We start from the raw sequence: 19,763 nt of genomic DNA on the forward strand, positions 1-19,763 counted from the left end.
TTCTCAAGTTGGTGTAAAAAGCTAAGCAAACACTACTTCAATATTCCTCTTCCAACCAACCTCCCTGCTGCATGTAAATTCTGGAGTGACTGGTTCAGACCAGCAAGGAGCCCGATCTCATCCAAGCAGAGCTCCCCAAGACAAATACACCTGGATGCTGAGAATGGACTGGGGAGCTCTGTAACACCACTATGCAGCTGCTTCGCTCAGAAAAGCCACAGCCCCAAGAGGCCAAGGATACCTGAGGGCCAGCTATGCATTCTGAATGTTGAGAAGCACAGGCCTGAAGAACTGCTTGTTTTTGCAACAGGATTTTGTAAGAATGAAACAAGACAACAAACAACAAAATCTCTCTCCAGCATAGGAACTATGAAATACTACATTTGATGCTGAAATTTTAAAAAGGAAGCACATCTTTAACCATTTTTTTGGTGTGTGTGCATGTTGTATAGATGCATGTGCCCAAGTGCACCTACGTGGAGGGCAGAGACATTCTTCAAGTCTTTTTTCCCTGAGACAGTGTATTTTATTAAACTTGAAGCTCCTTGTTTTTCAGTAAGAATAGGGAGCTTTAGTGATCTTATCTCCACCTGCCCCCTCAGGGCTGGGGTTACAGGCATGCCAGATTTTTATGTGGGTGCTAAGGATTGAACTCAGCAAGTGCTCTTACCCACTGATCCACCTGATAGCCTCTCCTTAACCATTCTTTCCTTAAAAAAAAATTCACCTGGGCATGGTGGTACACACCTTTAATCCCAGCACTCGGGAGACAGAGGTAGGAGGATTGCAGAAAGTTTGAGGCCACCCTGAGACTACATAGTGAATTCCAGGTCAGCCTGGGCTACAGTGAAACTGTACATTGAAAAACCAGAAAAGGCCTGGAGAGATGGCTTAGCAGTTAAGGCGCTTGCCTGTGAAACCTAAGGACCCATGTATGACTCTCCAGATCCCGTGTAAGCCAGATGCACAAAGGTGAGGCAAGTGCAAGGTCACACATGCCAGATAGGTGGCGCAAGCGTATGGAGTTTGATTGCAGTGGCTGAGACCCTGGCACGTCAATTCTCTCTCTCTCTCTCTCTCTCTCTCTCTAAAAAATAAAAAGAACCCCCCCCCAAAAAAAAAGTCAGCAGGGCATAGCTGCGCATGCCTTTAGTCCAGCACTTGGAAGGCAGAGGTAGGGGGGGTCACTCTGAGTTCAAAGCCACCCTGACACCACATAGTGAATTCTAGGTCAGGCTGGGCTTGAGCAAGACCTACCTTGAAAAATCAAAACAAAAAAACAAACAGAAAACTTATTATTTACTTGAGGGGGAGGAAGAGAATATATAATATATATGGGTATACCAGGGCTTCTTGCCATTGCAAAGAAACTCTAGACACATGTGACACTTTGTGCATTTGGCTTTATTGGGTTCTGGGGAATCAAACCCAGGTCACAAAGCTTTACAAGCAGTGCCTTTTAACTGCTGATCCACCTCCCCAGCCCCTAGCCATTCTTTATTATAAAACCAAAATAAAATTTTAGAGAAGCAGTGTTACCCCAATGGAGACAGAAAACACAATCTCTTTGAAATAGTACATAAAGCTTGTGCACACAGGTGAAAAAAAAGAGGCCCCCAAACCTCAAATGGAGGATGAAAAGTTTCACTGCAGAAAGAAACAAAATGCCCATTTTGGAAAACTAAAATAGTAAAGTCAGACGTAACGGGTTTGACTGTATTTTCAGCTACCCAGGAGGACTATGAGCTTGAGGCCAGCCTATGTCATATAGTGATACCCCATCTCTTATTTAAGAAAAGGGGGCTGTGAGGTGAGATAGCAGGGCAGGTAAGAGCACCTGTCACACAAGCATGAGGGCCTGAGAGGTGCCGAGTTTGATCCCTAGGACCCAATTAAAAAGCTGGGCATGGCAAGGCATGTCTGTAACTCCAGTCCTCTGCAGGTGGAGATAGGAGAATACCTGAGGCTTGCTGGTCAGCCATTTATGATGAAAAACAACAGTTCTGGATTCCCTGACAGAGTGTGAATCAAGAAAACAAGACTAAAATAGAAAACAGTGCCTGCTATTCTCCTCTGTTCTACATACACACACACACACACACACACACACGAGGAAGTGATATCCAGATTGTTTTAGATGCTGAACACAGAATGAACAAGAACAAAACAGGGTTTCAGACTGCTTAGTGGTTAAGCACTTGCCTGTGAAGCCTAAGGACATGGGTTTGAGGCTTGATTCCCCAGTACCCACATAAGCCAGATGCACAAGGTGGCACATGCATCTGGAGTTTGTTTGCAGTGGTTAGAGGTCCTGGTGTGCCCATTCTCATTCTCTCTCTCTCTCTCTCTCTCTCTCTCTCTCTCTATGTCTTTCTGTCTGTCTCTCTAATAAAAACAAAACAAAACAAAACAAAAAAAGAACAAAACAACCAGAAACAAAGAGGAGATGTCATAGATGATGGTAAAAGACCTCACTATTTTCAAGAGGAGAAATGAGTAAAAATCACAGATAGGCTAGAAGAAAATATTCACTTCTGACTACAGACCTGGGTCTAAGAATCACAGAGATACAATGTTTCAGATAAAATTAACCAGAAGAGAAATATGCATAGAAATTTTCAGGAAACGTGTTTCTTTTAATAAAAGAAAAAAATAAGAATTTGAGAAAATTCAGCAGGAAAGCTTATCAGAAAAGAAAATACTGGGCTCGAGAGATGGCTCAGCAGTTAAGGTACTTAACTACAAAGCCTAACAACCTGGGTTTGATTCCCTAGTACCCACTTAAAGCCAGCTGCATAAAGTGCTACATGCATCTAGAGTTTGTTTGCAGTGGCTAGAGGCCCTGGAGTGCTCATTCTCTCTGTGTCCCCCTCTGCTTGCAAATATATAAGTAAATAAATAGATAAATTTTTAAAAAATAACTAAAATTAAAGTGGAACTGCCTCTGACTCCTCTTCAGGATGCTAAAGGGCAGAAAAGAACTGTAATGAGTTGACGAGCACCCTCACCATATTCAAGTACATTTGCAAATGGGTCTCTGCAGATGCAATGTGTTTTTTAAAATGAGGTCCTGCTGGATTTGGATGGACTCTAGATCCAATGGTTCTGTCAGGTCTCTGTAAGGGAAGATGAGAAGGAGATCCAGAAGCAGACACTTAGGGAAGGAAGGAGGCTGCATGATGACTCACGGAGGCTACAGCTACCAGCCCATGGAAGTCAAGACTGCTGGCAGCCGCAGAAGCTGACAGAGACAGGAAGATCTTTCCTAGAGCTCCAGAGGGAGCACAGCCTTGCTACACCTTGGCTTTGTACTTCTGCTCTCAGAACTATAACAGAATAAATTTCGTTGTTTCAAGCCACACAGGCTTTGTAAATCTGTTACAACAGGGGTAGAAAGTAATAAGTAACAGAATTTATGAAGTTTTAGAAGAAAAAGATGATGATGCAGAAAATTTAAAACCAGTCAGGTTGTTTTTAATGGAAGCTACAACTCAAGAGGTATTTTCAGGTATGCAGTGATTAAGGAAAAGCATCCTCCTATGGTACCTAAAAACCCGACCTGAGCCAGGGACATGGCTCACAGGTAACAGCACTTGCTGTGCTAGCACAAGGGCATCGGTTCAATCCCCAGCATCCATGTAAAAGGCTGGATGTGACTGCATGCCCATAACCCCAGTTATTAAGTGGGGTGGAGACAGGAAGGTCACTGGGTTTCACTGGTCAGCCAGTCTACATGAAAAAAGCAGGGAGCTCCAAGTTCCATGAGAGATTCTCTTTCAGAGAAATAATGTGGAAGAGCTATAGAGGACACCCGATATCCTCCTCTGACCTCTGCGCGCGTGCGCGCACGTGTGTGTGTGTGTGTGTGTGTGTGTGTGTGTGTGTGTGTGTGTGTGTGTGTAGACACACACTGACCTTAAACTGTAGACCAAGGATACCACTGTGATTGACTCTTATTCTGGAGGTCACAACAACACATGCAAGTAGACATAAGTGAGAAATAAAAGATTTGGACAGAAGACAAGGTTATTTGTGGAAGATTATCTATGTCTTCAAAAGATAGCACTTGTTTTTAAGTAAAAAAGCATAATAAAATATATAAGCCCATTCTGCCTGTAAATGTAACTACTGAAGAGATGTGTGCTCAATATTCATAGCAATGATCTGCAGGTGGTAGGGTTTTAAAGGTCAACTTAATCTCCCTCTCTGTGCTTTTCAGTATATTTCAAATTTTCTGTACTAAGTGTATATTCTTTTCAGAATCATTAAAGTATATTAAGTTTATTGGTGTACACATGTGCATGCATGTGTGTGCACACACACACGCACAAATAAGTAATATAAAAAATGTAAGAGAAGCTGGGCGTGGTGGCACACGCCTTTAATCCCAGCACTTGGGAGGCAGAGGTAGGAGGAATGCCATGAGTTCAAGGCCACCCTGAGATGACAGAGTTAATTCCAGGTCAGCCTGGATCAGAGCGAGACCCTACCTTGAAAAAAAAAAGGAAGAGAAAGGAAAATTTACCAGACACGAGATTTTTAGCAAAGCTGATCCCTTTAGCTACTAATATGTAGACATCAGGCAGTGAGTGTGGTGGTGCTGGAATTTAATGAAACAGGAATCATGTTCTCTGTCCTAGAGAAGGTAAGAAATGACTGCAAATAACTACAGCATAAAATATGTTGGTTACTGTGGGAAATGAGGAGAATGCTAAGGCTCTAGAGAATGAAAGATGACTTTCCCACTACGGGAACCAGGAAAGGCTGCTTGGAAGAACTGAGCCTTGGCAGAGGCCCATGTCGAGGGCATTCCAGAAGAATAGGGAAGGTGTAAGGAGGCTTGGGAGAGCAGAGTAACTGCAGGCAGAAGCCTGTATGCAGGGTCCTGGGACCCATGAGCTAAGGCTGGCGACAGATGGGAATGTGAAGCTGAGGAGCACTGCTGCAGTCAGCTTCTCACCGTGGGATGGACGGACATCCAAGCAGACACAGTTAATGGGAGGAAGGGAGTTATTCCAGTGTTACAGGTCCAGGAGATGTTGCATCAATGGTGGAAGAAGCTGGCTCCCTTTCATAGATCCAAGCAGAAACCAGCAAACAGCAAGCAGACACCAAAAGGCAGCAAGCATGAACTGCCAGAGTTCAAACTGCTCTCTCCACACCTTTGGGCTAGAATCAGATCCGCCCCCAGTGACACCTCCTCCAGCAGGCTGCTGGAGACTTAAGCAGGAAGCTTAAGTAACCAATCAAAAATACCTGAGGCTAGGGGACATGCATTCACATTCAAACCATCAAAAGCATCTACTTCACGACCTGAGTGAGATGCTGATGTTCATGCTGATGCTGTCCCTTGTTTGGAAATACAAAGATATTTCCAGAGCTGTATATGAGGGACAGAATTCTTTGTAGCAATAAGGAAATCAAATCAAAGCTCCTAGAATCCAACGAGGATATAGATAAACAATAATTGTATCAACAACTTTTGAATGGAATCTTTGAGAAGTCAGAGAGAACCAGAGGAAATGTCAGAAGCTCAAGGAGGAAATTAAACGAATGTCACACATGAAGAAAAAGGAGTACATGGAAGCAGGAATCTCCCCCCCCCCTTAATCCCTCATCTCTACAAGAGACCAAGTAAAAACACACAAGGAAATAAAAGTCACTTTCAAAATGGAGTCTTGTTAAAAAAAAAACAAAAAAAAAACACACACCACTCAGTCTACTTCAGATATACTAAATCAGGATGCAATTCTCAAACACGCTGTGCAAGGATAAGGGTTAAGGGCATTAGAGCAAAACCATAGGGTTTTTAAAGTAAATACAGTTTACTATGGATAAAGTGGGGATGGGGCAGCCCCACTACTTACCAGCTGTGTGACCATTAATTAACCTCTCTGGATCTCAATAAGCTCATCTGTAAAATGAGGTGATAACAAAACACATGTGTTTGGGTGTGGACTTTAAAGTAGTTTACATATACAAAACACCCAAAAGATTGTCTGGCAATGACCATGTTCAGTGATGTGTATAAGGAAAAATCTGGCCACAAAATTTAGTAGAGTACAGAACCAAGAGGATTTGGTAAGATTAATGTGGCCCTGGATGATTTCCTGGTTTCTTAATCAGTAACTCAGCAGCAGGTTGTGCCACTGACTTAGTGGTTTGACATGGGGAAAGAGACAGTGGTGAGTTCAGTTTGGTTCATGTTGAACAAGTTCAGGTGACTGTGGGCCATCCCACTAAAGATATCCAGTGGGGAGGGGGGGCTGGAGAGATGGCTTAGCAGTTAAGGCATTGCCTACAAAGCCAAAGGATCCAGGTTCAATTCCCCAGGACCCATGTAAACCAGATGCACAAGGGGGTGAATGCATCTGGAATTCATCTGCAGTGCCTGGAGGCCATTCTCTCTACCTGCACCCCCCTCTCTTTCATAACTAAATAAAACACTTCAAAAAGATATACAGTGGCGGGATGGAGAGATGGCATAGAGGTTAAGTGCTTGCCTGTGAAGCCTAAGGGCCCTGGTTCAAGGCTCGATTCCCCAGGACCCACGTTAGCCAGATGCACAAGGGGGCGCACGCGTCTGGAGTTCGTTTGCAGTGGCTGGAGGCCCTGGCGTGCCCATTCTCTCTCTCTCAATCTCTGCCTTTCTCTCTGTGTCTGTCGCTCTCAAATAGATAAATAAGAAGAAAAAAAATTAAATTAAAAAAAAAAGATATCCAGTGGGCATTTGGGCTAATGGGTCCATGGACAGAAAGCTGGACTGAATATATGGATCTGGGACTTGTGAACTTAAATTTGTACCATAGGAGTTGGGAAGGCCGCCCAGCAGGCACGTGCAGATGGAACAGTGCCCGAGACAGGGCTGGAGGAGCACCCAAAGGTCAGGAGAGAAGGAGCCCTGGAAGAAACTGAGAAGGAGAGGTGGGGAGGGAGGAGGAAAACCACAAGTGCACATGATGCCAGAGGAGGAACTCGTTTTAACAGGGCCCAGTGCTGCAGAGTGGTCACAAAAGAGCAAGATGGAAAAGGGCTCTCTGAATTTGGTGGCATGAAGGTCTCTGGTGACCTTGACAAGAGGAGTTCTGGTGAGACAGTCAGCAGGAGAGCATCCAAAGGAGAAAGTCAAGGGAAACTGGATCAGAAAGAGAACTTTGAGAATGGCTGAAATGTACTCCCCAAGTAATTAAGTGTCTTCACATCTATTAAGCTAGCACAGTTTGATATTATATTTTAAAAGACTGCAACATAGTGATAACTGCAACAGACCAATTAAAAAGCTGAGCCCAGAAACACAGAGTTCCCTTCTTATCCAGAAAGGAAACCAAAGTAGCTGCTTTAATTAAATGGCTAACGTAATTCAGTATAAAATATTACTCATGGTTCAACAGTAACAGTGGGGGCGTGAAATTGTGGGCTCATTCTGGTACATCAGTTGTAGCCAGGGATGCTGAATTTGTTTTATAGCTAAATTCATTTAGCAGATAAAAAGGGACACAAGCATCTGGCCCCCTCTAGCAAAGTGCCCCTGAAAAAGGAGAGAGCTGAAAGTCTGAGCTTAAGGGCACCAAGGGAGAGACTTCCAGAAATCCTCTTGGATTATCTAACACAGCCCCAGGGAAAGGTGTTGCAAGCTGTCTTCCAGAAGCCAGTTAATAAGTTATAAATGATCTACTTCTGAAGTCCTAAGAAAGAACTCCAAATGTTCAAAGCCCATGTGGTGAAAGGATGGCAAAAGATAATTTTCTGTTGTTGTTTTGCTTGGTTTTTCGATGTATGGTCTCACTCTAGCCCAGGCTGACCAGGAATTTACTATGGAGTCTCAGGGTGGCCTCTAACTCACAGCGATCCTCCTACCTCTGCCTCCTGAGTGCTGGGATTAAAGGCATGCACCACCATGCCCGGCTAAAAGATAATTTATTCATCTTCAACAACACCAAAAGAAGTAAAAGAGTGGTTGTCACACCCTGTGTGTTCATGGCAGGCTGTTAAATGCCAGTTTTTGATGGTAGACTTGCATAAGTTCAGAAGAAACCACAGGGCCTTTCTGGAATCAGCTTTCAGAAGAATGAGAATACTTTCTCTTCATCAGAGCAGGATACAATGCATATCACTTTACCTATTTTGATCTAGTCAAAGATTTGCTTTCGCCACAAGTGATGACCTCTAGGTCCCACACACTAGCTCAAAGGAGGCAGGGCAGGGGCCACAGTGCTGACGCAAGAGTAAGATGGGGGAGGTCAGGCTATGATCAACAGGCACCAAGAAGGATTGTGTTTATTTTAAATATATTCTAAAATTTTTATTTACTTATTTGAGAGAGAGAGAGAGAGAGAGAGAGAGAGAGAGAGAGAGAGAGAGAGGGAGGGAGGGAGGGAGGGAGGGAGGGAGGGAGGATGGGTGCTCTAGGGCCTTCAACTGGTGTGAATGAATTTCAGGCACATGCACCACTTGGTACATCTGACTTACATGGGTCCTAGGGACTTGAACCTGGGTCCTTTTGTTTTGCAGGTAGGTGTCTTAGCCACTAAGCCATTCCTTCAGCCCTAGAAAGATTGTGTTTAGAGATGAGAATATTGTCTGTCGTGTACATAAGTGGCCATCATCAAGGCAGGACGCTGCTCTCCTGTGCTGAAGCATTAATCAAGCAGGCAATGAGTCCACAGTCTGTCTCTCTTGTTGTGAATAACAAACTGATCACAATGTGAAAGTGTGTTTTCTAGTAGAGCAGGGAACTCCACCCTAACTCTACCTAGAGACCACTGGACTCTGGGATACTGCACAAGGGAGAAGAGACAGAGGCTAAGCACCAGAAGCAGGGAGTGGCACAGTGCAGCGAGCATGGCTCTGAGGACGAAAAGAGACACACATGAGGGAGGACCCATGTGACCTTAGAGAAGAATATGAGCCACCCACTGCCCACAGGAGGCAGGGAGTGGGTGCTGGTTGCTCCAGTTCTGAGACGGAAGTTCATGCTTTCTGAACCAGAGACCAGACTGCACAGAGGCAGCATGTCCCGGGGCTGATTTCATCTGGGGAGGTTTGGAGGGCATGCCTGGCATGCTTACACAGTGTGTGTAGCTGGTGTGTCTGGCTCAGTTTTGTGCCCCAGCTACCCATGTCATGAGATCAGTGCTCAAGAGGTCACCAAATGGCTGATCAGGTGGTGCTAATTCTCCCCTTGTTTGGTTGATATTAGGAAAATGAATCATAAAACCATCCTGAGGGGAAAGCAGGGTGGAGAGGGGAGAGAAGAGGCAAAGCCATTCTATAAACCTGACCGCGGTCAGTCAATGGAAGACAGAGGGATGGTGCTGTTCAGGGCTGGATACAAAAATGCTTTGTTGTTTATGTTCTACCACATGTTTTGTTTATTTTGCAAGGGGAAGGAGAGAGAGAGGAGGAGAAAGAGGAAGGGGAGGGAGGGAGGGAAAATGAATGAGAATGGATGGATGTGCAAGGGCCTCTTGCCTCTGCAAATGAACTCCAGATGCATGCATCACTGTGTGCATCTAGCTTTATGTGGGTACTGGCAAACTGAACCCAGGCTGGCAGACTTTGCAAGCAAGCACCTTTAACCACTGAGCCATCTCCCTAACTCTACCTTATGTTTTTAGGAGGTCTTGAAGCAGCTACTGGATTATAGCTTACTTGAAGGACAAAATTATATGTATAGCACACTCAGACCAAGGGATCATCAAATGGGGGTAAGCCAACTGGAAACAAGAGAAAAAGATTAGGATTCATGCTGTTCTATCCCTTAAGACTGTTATAGTAAACCATAAAGAGAGCTCTGAATTTCTTAGAAGCCCTGCAGAAAGGAACCCCCCTTTCATTTACAGAACTCTCCCCACTTAGCAGATATACAAAAACCCAGCTTCTCAGGAGAAGGAAACAAATTTCATCTAGGTCATCTCAAGGCACTATGACAGACTGACAAAAATCCTCAGCAGCACTCTGTAAGACACACCTCCAATATCCACCATCAAAGTGAGTTTAAGACCCAGAACAAAACATGCCAAGTCTGGCTGGGAAGGGGGTGCACGCCTTCAATTCCAGCACACAGGAGGCTGTGGTAGGAGGTCCACTGTGAGTTTGAGACTAACCTGGGCTACAGAGTAAGTTCCAGGTCAACCTGGGCTACAGTTTTTGCTTCAAAGAAACCAAACAAAAAACAAAGGGCTAGAGAGATGGCTTAGTGGTTAAGGCATTTGCTTGCAAAGCCAAAAGACCCAGGTTCGATTCCCCAGGACCCACGTTAACCAGATGCACAAGGGGGGCGCATGTGTCTGGAGTTCATTTGCAGTGGCTGGAGACCCTGGCATGCCCATTCTCTTTCTGTCCCTCTTTTTCTGTCAAATACATACATACACACATACATACATACATACATACATACATACATACATACATACATACCAGTCTGAGAGGGGCTGGGTGAAGCAGGCCAAAAGTATTTGTAGCTGTTGGATGGCCAGGCTTCATCCTAATGAAATGTGAACCACTTAAAGTAGGAACATCTCTTTGGGATACTTTTGTGTGTATAAACCAGGGGACAACCTCCTGTATCATTCCTCAGGCATGCCATCCATCTCTTTTTGAGAAGGTCTTTAACTGGCTTAGAGATCACTAATAAGGCTAAACTAGCTGGTCAAGGAGCTCCAGAGACCTGCTGTTTCTGCTTCCCCATGATGTCCTGTCTTGCATTTTACATGGGCACTGGGGATGGAACTCTACTCCACATGCTTGCAGGATAAGCACTTTATCCACTAAGCTACCTCACAGCACTCTCTGGGTAACTCTTTTTTATTTTTAAAAATATTTTAGTTCATTTATTTGAGAGAGAGAAGGAGTGTGTGTATATGAGTGAGTGAGTAAGTGAGTATGTCAGGGCCTCTTGCTGCTTCAACTGAACTCCATGAGTTCAAGGCCAGCCTGAGACTCCATAGTGAATTCCAGGTCAGCCTGGACTAGAGTGAGATCCTACCTCAAAAATAAGCAAACAAAATGTGTGTGTGTGTGTGTGTGTGTGTGTGTGTGTGTGTGTGTCTTGCTGCTGCAAATGCCAGACACATGTGTCACTTTTTGTGTCTGGCTTTATGTGGGTGCTGGAGAATTGAAGAAGGGCTGGCAGACTTTGTAAGCAAGTGCCTTTAACCACCGTTTCCCTAACTCCTTTGGGTAACTTAATAAGCTTCTGAAAACCAAGCGTTCTGTTAAGACATGGACAGAAAATAGTCTGAAATTATATGTTTAGGTTTATACCCAAAGCACAATAACTTTGCTCTGTTGAGTGAGGGTGGTGGTGTTTGCTCTAACAACTGCCAAGTTTTCTTAGAAAGAACTCTGTAAGTAGCAAGACTATCAGAATATGGGCTTGTAGACTGTGAGACCTCAGACCACCATAAGTGGAATCTGTTCGGTGCCCACACATCTCCCAGGCATCCACAGTGTAAGGCATAATCAAGTAAAACCTACCTCACCCACTTGTGAGGATTGACCATGTAACTGCATCTCAAGCACTTGGCACAGTGACTGGCATAGGTAAGCAGTCAATAAACAGCAATAAAATCATAACAATAATACAAGATTTCTGGCTCCATTCTAATACATAAATAATTATATGATTAAGATCCTCAAATGCCACTTACAGAAATTAGTTGAAATGATTTTAATCTGGTAGAATTTTGAAGTCAACAAGACTGACTACCCATGAAAGCAGGGAAAATACCAATGAAAGCACACACACATCATGGTTTAGGTCATGTTCAGTTGCTGGGGAATGCTCTGAGACGAACGTGTGTCTTGAGGGCCTTAGGGAGCTGACCTGCTGCAGAAGACTTAGACACAGCCAGTTATATTGAAGACCATCTGCCTGAACTGAGACTTGATGTCTTGATGTTCCTGAGGGAAATATGCTGGTACCTTCAGTGATCTCCCAATTTCGTAATGCCACCTAGAATAGGATTTTGCCCATAAAATGCTCATGAAAACCAAAGGCACCCTCAACTCCCAACAAAGAACCTAACTGTGCTGTGTCAGGGATGCTGGGCCAGCAGCTGAGTTACTCATTAGCAAAGGATTGTCTTTCTGTGCAACAGTCCCCTGGGTATGGTGCAGATTTGTGTCTGAGCAAAATACAAATTACTGAACATAAAACTTTGATGTGCTCTAACATGGCCTCACATGTTAAAATCTGCAGAGGCCAGGCAAATTCACTGTTGACCAATTTCTGATGGTCATCAGACGGTACAAAGGCCAGGTACCCTTTGAGGCCACTCCAAGTTCCTAACAACAAATTTCTGCCACCCTCAGAGGGAAGCACCTCTCTATTTTGTTCCCCCACAGCAAGGGAACGTCCACATAGCCCATCTATTAAGACACAAGTACAAAAAGCAATGGACAATACTCTAGCCTGTTGCATCCTGATACAAAATCACTTGCAGATGTTGACTTCCCAGAAGCATCATGAGGTGGGCGGTGTGTGTATATGTGACAGACAGCAGCTGGAATGAGCTGGGGAGAGGTCTATATTGTGCCCATATCATTTATCATTTATGCCACATCAATTTCCTTTCCATTGAGTCAAAGGCCAAGAAAAGATCTATAAAAACTACAATCTTATGCCTTCCTTGACATATTTTGATATAAAGTGATGAAGAGTGGTTGATGGTGCATGGCTGTGCCTCACTTGGAGTGCTGCCAGGAGAGACTGGACTTGTAATTTATCAGAAAGAACAATGGTACATGTTTATGTGGCATGCTCTGCAAGCTAATGAGCCTCACCATGCTGGGCGTGGTCAAAGAGGCCTGGTTCTCTTTTCCTTCATCTTCCATTGGTTACACTACTCTCTAACGTCTCTGACCAGATCAGTCATCCACTCAATCAATATTTTCCAGGTAACTAATGCTAGGCATTGTACTTGGTATCAGGGAGACAGCAGCAAACACACAGCCACAAAACCTATTTTGAGGAAACTCATGATCTATAGCCTATAAACATGCCAGGGATAAGAGGAGAGGGAGACATTTTCATGAGATGCTTTGAAATAATCTATTGCAGGAGGGGACATTATGGACCCAAGTTGGGGTTCCAGTCCAGCTTATATCCTTCTTTAAAACCAACTCTGTGTATATCATTTCCACAAACTTTGTTCTTTTTTTTTTTTTTCCCAAGGTAGGGTGTCACTCTAGCCCAGGCTGACCTGGAATTCACTATATAGTCTCAAGGTGGCCTTGAGCTCAGGATGATCCTCTTATCTCTGCCTCCTGAGTACTGGGACTAAAGGTGTGTGCTACCATTCCCAGCATCTTTTTTGTTTGTTATTTTGAGGTAGGGTCTGGCTCTAGCCTAGATGAGGAAGAGCAAGGCAGAGCAGGGTGACTTGGCCAGTCAAATGAATAATGAGGGCAGACTTAGGGGCTTTGTTCCTTGGGTGTCAGTTGTCATACACCTGATAAGAACTTGGCAGCCTAGATCTCTATAATGTTCTATAGCCTTCACTCAACAAATAGTTTCTGAAGGCTTGCCATGTGGCAGACACCAAGCCAAGCTCTGGGAGGGAGGGCAGAAACAAGCCAGTTTGTCCACTTGAGAGGATACAGTCTAACTTCAGAAACCAGCTGCCTCAAGCTTTGTGTCCTGTCTCCAGGCTGCGGCCTACCTGGACCTCCACTGTGCTCCCCTGCTGTCATCAGAGCCTGTTTTCTTGCAAGGGAACATTTGGACAGGTTGCATGCATCTAGTCTGGTTCTACTCTAGAGTGCTTGCTGGAAGGATCTGGGTGAGTCTTGCAGGGATGAAGGGAGGGGTGCACAGCTGTGCCTCCAGGGGTAGGAAAGCTATCACATACTGTTCTGATTGCCTCTCTCTGATCCATGTGATTTCTGAGGCTTCTCCTTGTCTGTTCCACCTTCCACTCTACAAAATGGCTTCCTATGGTTGCACATCTTGTCTCTCATTTCACCTAAGAGCCTTTGCCTTTAGCTTTCATTCTGACGTCTCTGATTCATTTTGGTGTAGTCTGTTCATGTGAGTGGAGAGCCCATCTTCATTCTCTTTCTTACATGGACATTTCTCACTTTCCTGGGACTGTTTGTTGAAGACTGCCCTTTCCCTGCTGAAGAAATCTGCCAACTACCTACCCGAGAGTTAATCCCTGGTATCTCTCCTCGATCTCACAGGTCTATAGAAATGTCTTATGGCAGAATGACATTCTAAAATGTTTACAACACGGTGTCCTTTCTTTTTTGAAAGCTTTCCTTGGTTGTCCTTGTCGGTCAAGACTGGATTGTTCACCAAACCCTATGACAACCCATGGAATCCCCACTCTGCCTCACTCTCCCTCATCTGCCACTCACCATGTTCAACTTATGGGTCTTTAGAATACACTGTTGTTGTTTTTTTTTCCTGCCCCAGGACCTCTCTACTTGCTAGTCCTTCCCTCTGCACATGAATCCCAATCTAGAAACTTGTTGGAAACTCAGGTTGTGGGTTAACTCTAGACCTACTGAATTTAAACTTGGGCCCAGCAGTGTATTTTGATTAAGCCTTATAGATGACTCCAATGTCTGCTCGATTTATCCAAGGCTGTCAAGTACTATTCTGCTATTCTGTGATTTCTACAGGTATGAAGAGTTCACCTGGCACACCCATGTTATTTCCCCAAGCACAACTCTCACTGCTCACCAGAGCTCCATATTCTTATTAGACCAAGCCCCAAGTCTCCAGCTAATGGCGGCACTTCCACTTCTGCTATCAAATTTCACCTTTATTACTATAGCTGGTTAACATGGAATGTGCTGTGTACTAAGTACTATATATTCGTGATTTCATTTAATCCTCATAGCAAGCCTACCAAGTAGACAGTACTAATATCCCTATTTTATGGTTAAGAAAATTGAGGCTAAAAGAAGTCCAAGATCGCATCACTAGATTGACTTCAGAGCGTAAGTTCTGAAGTACCAGTGAGGTGCATAGAAGTGAAGTAACTTGACTCAGATGGAAGCAAGTGGTGGACCTGGGTTGTGAAGCAGGCTTGTCTGATCCCAAGGCCTGCTTATTCTACAACCACCAGGCCCTGCTGCCTCACCTCTGCTGGGCAGGACCATTTACTCACTGTCCATGAAGCACATCAGTGCCAAGAGTCATGCTGTTTGCCTGTTGTCTGTCCATTTTCTGCCACCCACCGAATTGTATACTCCTTCACAATGCCTGCCCTACCTCTTTCCTACTACCCCTGGCCAGAATGGGGGCCATTGCTTTTCTCTCAGTCCCTACTGTGCTCTCTCTGCATGTCTGTCTCATGGTATTTACCAACCCCACCCCCCTTAAATTATACCTATGCCCATGCTCCTAAAGGGGAGGCGTGACCTGACTCTGCATGCTGACAGAACGAGCACCGAGTCCATGTGGTTGTGGATGGACTCATCCTTTAGATATTTTATGTGTCTAATCTCCTCAGCTGGAGGGCATAAATCTCCTTAAGAATAAGAGTCTTTCATTTTTTTTTTTTTTCCAAGAATACTCAGCCCTGGGCCAGGTACACAGCGAATGAAGTCTGTAACATATGCTTGAGGCCATGTACAGTGATACTGGTACCCAACTCCAGTAGACATTTTTGTACTGCTTCAATCCCGTAAGAGTACAGCTTGTATAAATGGGGATAACTGGGCACTATACTACTGGATATAAGCAACTCTTTTTTATAAACACAATTGTAGAGTTAATGCCCGTAACAGTAAAGATAACAGGTACATTTTCCTGAAATTTGTTCAAATTTGCATAAAATCGCAAAATATCACAATTCTATCTTTTAAAAACATTGAGGCAATTATATGCTTTCGTTATACTTCTTTTAAAGTGAAAATACACTCTAAAAAAATGGCACTACAAAGTGGATACTTTCATTCCAACAGCTATCATCTGTTACAATCACTGATCTAATCCAACTAACAGGCTTTTAACAGGAGAAGAAATGCTCCTAAATATTCTAACTCCTGTCACATCCAAAGGTATATGAAAATCAGAATATGTATTTCAATAGTGTTTAAACATTTAAAACCAGGTCTATAAACTTTCAGGAATAAGATAATATGAAAATGAAATGCTATTATTTTTCTTCATTCTTAAGTCATTTAATTTAATTCCATATATTGCTTGATAGAGAAAAAGACCAAGCCACAACATATTTTTTAACAAACTGGAAGACACAAGATTAAAAGTACATAACAATAAAAAGAAATACAGATTGTAACCTTTCAGCAGGTATTTATTCTAGCTAAATCCTTACACTGTACTCAGTAAATATACAAGAGATCTGACGAGCTTGGTGATCATCTCTACATCTGAATCAATGTGCCACCACTGAGCAGACAGCATAAACTTACCAGCTCCACAGATCCATAATGTTTCCTACTGAAATCCCCACGTCTACAGCCTAGGTCTTCTGAGACAGAGCTGGAACAAAAATGCTTCATCAGTATTATACATAGCGATCTGGCCACAAACCTTCTGCAAAACTGACTACCATTGACAAAAAGGGCTGCTATGGAACCGGCTTGCAGTGCCCAGGTGCCTCACTGCAGGGGAGCCTTCTTGCAACAGACACAGTCCCCAGCAGCCATTGCAGAGCCTGGCTTTCATGGAGCTCTCAGTAAAAAGAAAACGCCCGAGTCATCCCTAGAAGTATAGGCGATGATTGAATTAAATATTTAGTCATTTGAAATCGACTGAAATTTCCAAGGCTACTGGTGGTTTATAATTTCATTTTGCTATTACCAAAGGGGATAGAAGCCCTGCAGTGACTTGAGGCAAGGGACAGAGCTGCTGAACCAGATCTTGCAATTATCCTTTGCTTAAGACAGTCTTTGTCCCAAATATGCAACATAAAAATAACCAGCATCATTTAAAGCTATCTTTTAAGGAGGAGACTAAAATTCTCAAATCCCCACAGGTCCCGCTCCCCACCCCCCAGCATTTAATTTAAGGTTTTTATGTGCCAGCATGGGCGGGGGGGAGGCCAGAACAAACAGAAAATCTAAAACTCGAACATCTAAGCATATTTATTTTTCACAGCAGAAGCTAATATTTCCCTCCCTCCACTCAGTCCCCACCCAAACAGTCCCTCAGATAAGAGAGCTCCCATGCACTGCTGAAGAGCAATTAGGACAGACAGCGTCGTTACTGCACTTGCATCTTGCACGCACAGCCGCCCTCTCAAAAGACACAGATCATATTGGCTAGTTAGTATATTTACGACCCCACACAGTTCTTATGGGACCAACACAGCTCCCCAAACACAAACAGTTTTAGTAAGTTTGGTTCAAATGTCATGCAAATGACTCTAATAAAACAGCAAATAAAATTACACAAGAATCCCACGTTCGATCTATCGTCAATATCTGGAACCACACACGCAGAGACAGGTGTACTCAGTACCTTTTCATCTTTCCTTACAAGACAGCTGCATTTTCTAAGTTACAGCCCTCGTGGCACATTCAGAAAGAGACTGACTCTGAGGTTTAACATCCACAGAACTGATTCTCTGCCAGGACACTGTTTGATAGGCTCCAAGAAAGACAGCATGGGAGAAATGAGATTAGAGAGTCTAATGGTATTTTGCCTCCACCATTTCAGAGAGATGGCTGAATTAATCTTATATGAGAAAGTTAACCTCTTCTCATCCTCACTCCTTTAGCTGAAAAAATGTGTGACACATCCATGAAGGAAAGTGGTCCCAGGTCTTACCCAGACTACCTTCCTGCTTCCACTGACATGATTTTCTTCTAAAATAAAAATCTCTGAATGGGACTAACACAATTTTCCTCTGTGGTCTAGTTCAGTCTGTGTTAAGTCTAGCCTCTCTACCCATTCTATTAACCCAGTCTGAAAACTCTCCTGGAGATAGTAGGTCCTTTCCTGGTGGCCTGGGTAACGAAGAGACAAGTGGGCTTCGGTGAGAGTCAGTGTGCTGAGACAGGTCAGGCAGGTCACAAGTTCTGTTTGCCCAGACTGCAACCCCGGCCGTGGTGCCAGCCAGGACCACAAGGGAATAAATCCACACCTACAGTAGTTCTATCCTGACAGCCCGTAACATGAAACAGCATGTCATAGGGCTGTGAGCCCATCCCTACGCTGCCCTCAGCACCACCAAGGGGGTTTAGGACATGGTGCCAGCTCCCTATCTCTGTCAATAGCCAGGAGCCCCAACTATACCCCTGGAGTATTTACCTCCCTTAGATGTTTCATAGAGGGCAACCAACACCCCATGAAAACCACCAAGGGAGCCTCCATGGCTACAGAATGTCTGCTGCCCGCCCCTTCTCTCTGGTATATTCCATCCAATACTCAGCAGAGAGCTTGTTCCTGGCGGAAAGAAGGCTGGGCTACATGGGGCCAATTCCTTGGGTTGCTGGAGGCATTCAAATTGGCCATGTCAAAGCCCTCCCTACCCAGACATCCAGCACAGGGGTGCCCAGTGGAGGGGATCACTCAAAGTTCCACATAGGGTTTTGATCTCTCCCTGGTCCAGTGTCTGGCCCACTACCTAGCTGTGGAGATGCAATCAATGCTTGCTGCTGCCTTTAGGAAGGCACTGCATATCTTCTGATCTTACTAGGTCCCCACCTTCCACAGGTTACAGGGGCGAACTCCGCCAGCATGGCCGCCCTGTGGTCTCCCAGAGGCAGGCTGACAGCATCTTTTCAAGTACCAAGGTAGGCTAGGCTCTCTGCTGCCAGCCTCCCTGATGGTCCATGGTCGTTGATCTCCCAGTCTAGGCAGGCCTGGCCCACAAGGCCAGTGCTGCTATGTGCACTGCAATGACAAACCTGCCCCTTTTCCTTGGGCTCACTGCTGGACTCATCTGCTGCCTCCTCCTCTTTGGGGTCTGTGAGACCACGTAACCTAGCCCCGGTCAAGACAGAATGGGGCAAAAGTGGTGTGTGACACTGCCAAGGTGTACACCCCGGGAGGTGTGGTGTGGTCACCTTTCTGGTGGCCAGCCAGTTGGGGAGACTCTCAAGATCTAGCACTGGACCAAGTGTCAAAGTACAGAAACCTGAATTTCTGTATTTCATGGTGAAGGGCACACCACCAAGTGCATCTGAACTGGGATGAGAAGGAAGCGTGTACCCAGGAAAGCCACTGTGTTACCTGAACTAACACAGAAGGCAGCATCTTCTATTGGGCGCCACCATCACAACCATGTGAACTTCCTGGCCCAGGATTAGTGGACAGGCTGTGGCTGGTGAGAAAGCTGATCTCGGAGGCTGGTAAGACAGTGACAAGCCCTGCACAGTAGCGAACTACTGGGTAAAAGCCACACCTTCACTAATGTAGAAGGTGGGACCATGGACCTTCCAGGCTGTGGCTCTTGGAAAAGAAACCAGACAGAATCACAGTTACATCATATGCTGACTCCTACTGGCCCACTTTGGTAATTTTTTTAAAGCTCGAGAAAGAACTAGGTGGGTTTTAAGCAAAGATGGGAGGGAATCCAGGGATCAAGGGCCTCATAGTTTCATAAATCACAGTTTTTGGAGCCAGAACAAGAATCCTCATAGCTAATGAAATGAAGTGGGTGTAATGGGTATCTGCCTGTCCTCCAGTTGGGTGGGAATGTTTCCCACAATCAATCCTGTGCTCTGATTCTTCATCCACTGGCTGAATGGAGAGATACCAGAAGACCCCGAGGGGTAGAACACCAACATGGAGGGTGTTTCGTCTTCAATGGCCACAGAGACGATTCCAACTAGGATTA

The 19,763-nt window shown here is 44.6% G+C and overlaps 1 protein-coding gene across 6 annotated transcripts in view; it reads right to left on the reverse strand.

The window, feature by feature from the left end:
• The window catches only part of Garnl3 (GTPase activating Rap/RanGAP domain like 3), a 204,984-nt gene that overhangs the window by 139,091 nt on the left and 46,130 nt on the right, over positions 1 to 19,763 (reverse strand). For 4 of the 6 annotated variants that reach the window (XM_045148042.1, XM_045148062.1, XM_004671646.2 and 1 more), the window contains exon 3: positions 16,390 to 16,459. In XM_045148042.1, coding sequence (XP_045003977.1) covers positions 16,390 to 16,459 — 70 coding nt within the window. Of the gene's footprint in view, positions 1 to 16,389; positions 16,460 to 16,780; positions 16,799 to 17,440; positions 17,569 to 19,763 lie in introns of those variants that run through there. The other 2 variants (XM_004671648.3, XM_045148068.1) reach the window with 2 other exon arrangements.

Source organism: Jaculus jaculus, chromosome 1, assembly GCF_020740685.1.
Source record: "Jaculus jaculus isolate mJacJac1 chromosome 1, mJacJac1.mat.Y.cur, whole genome shotgun sequence".
Taxonomy (NCBI): domain Eukaryota; kingdom Metazoa; phylum Chordata; class Mammalia; order Rodentia; family Dipodidae; genus Jaculus; species Jaculus jaculus.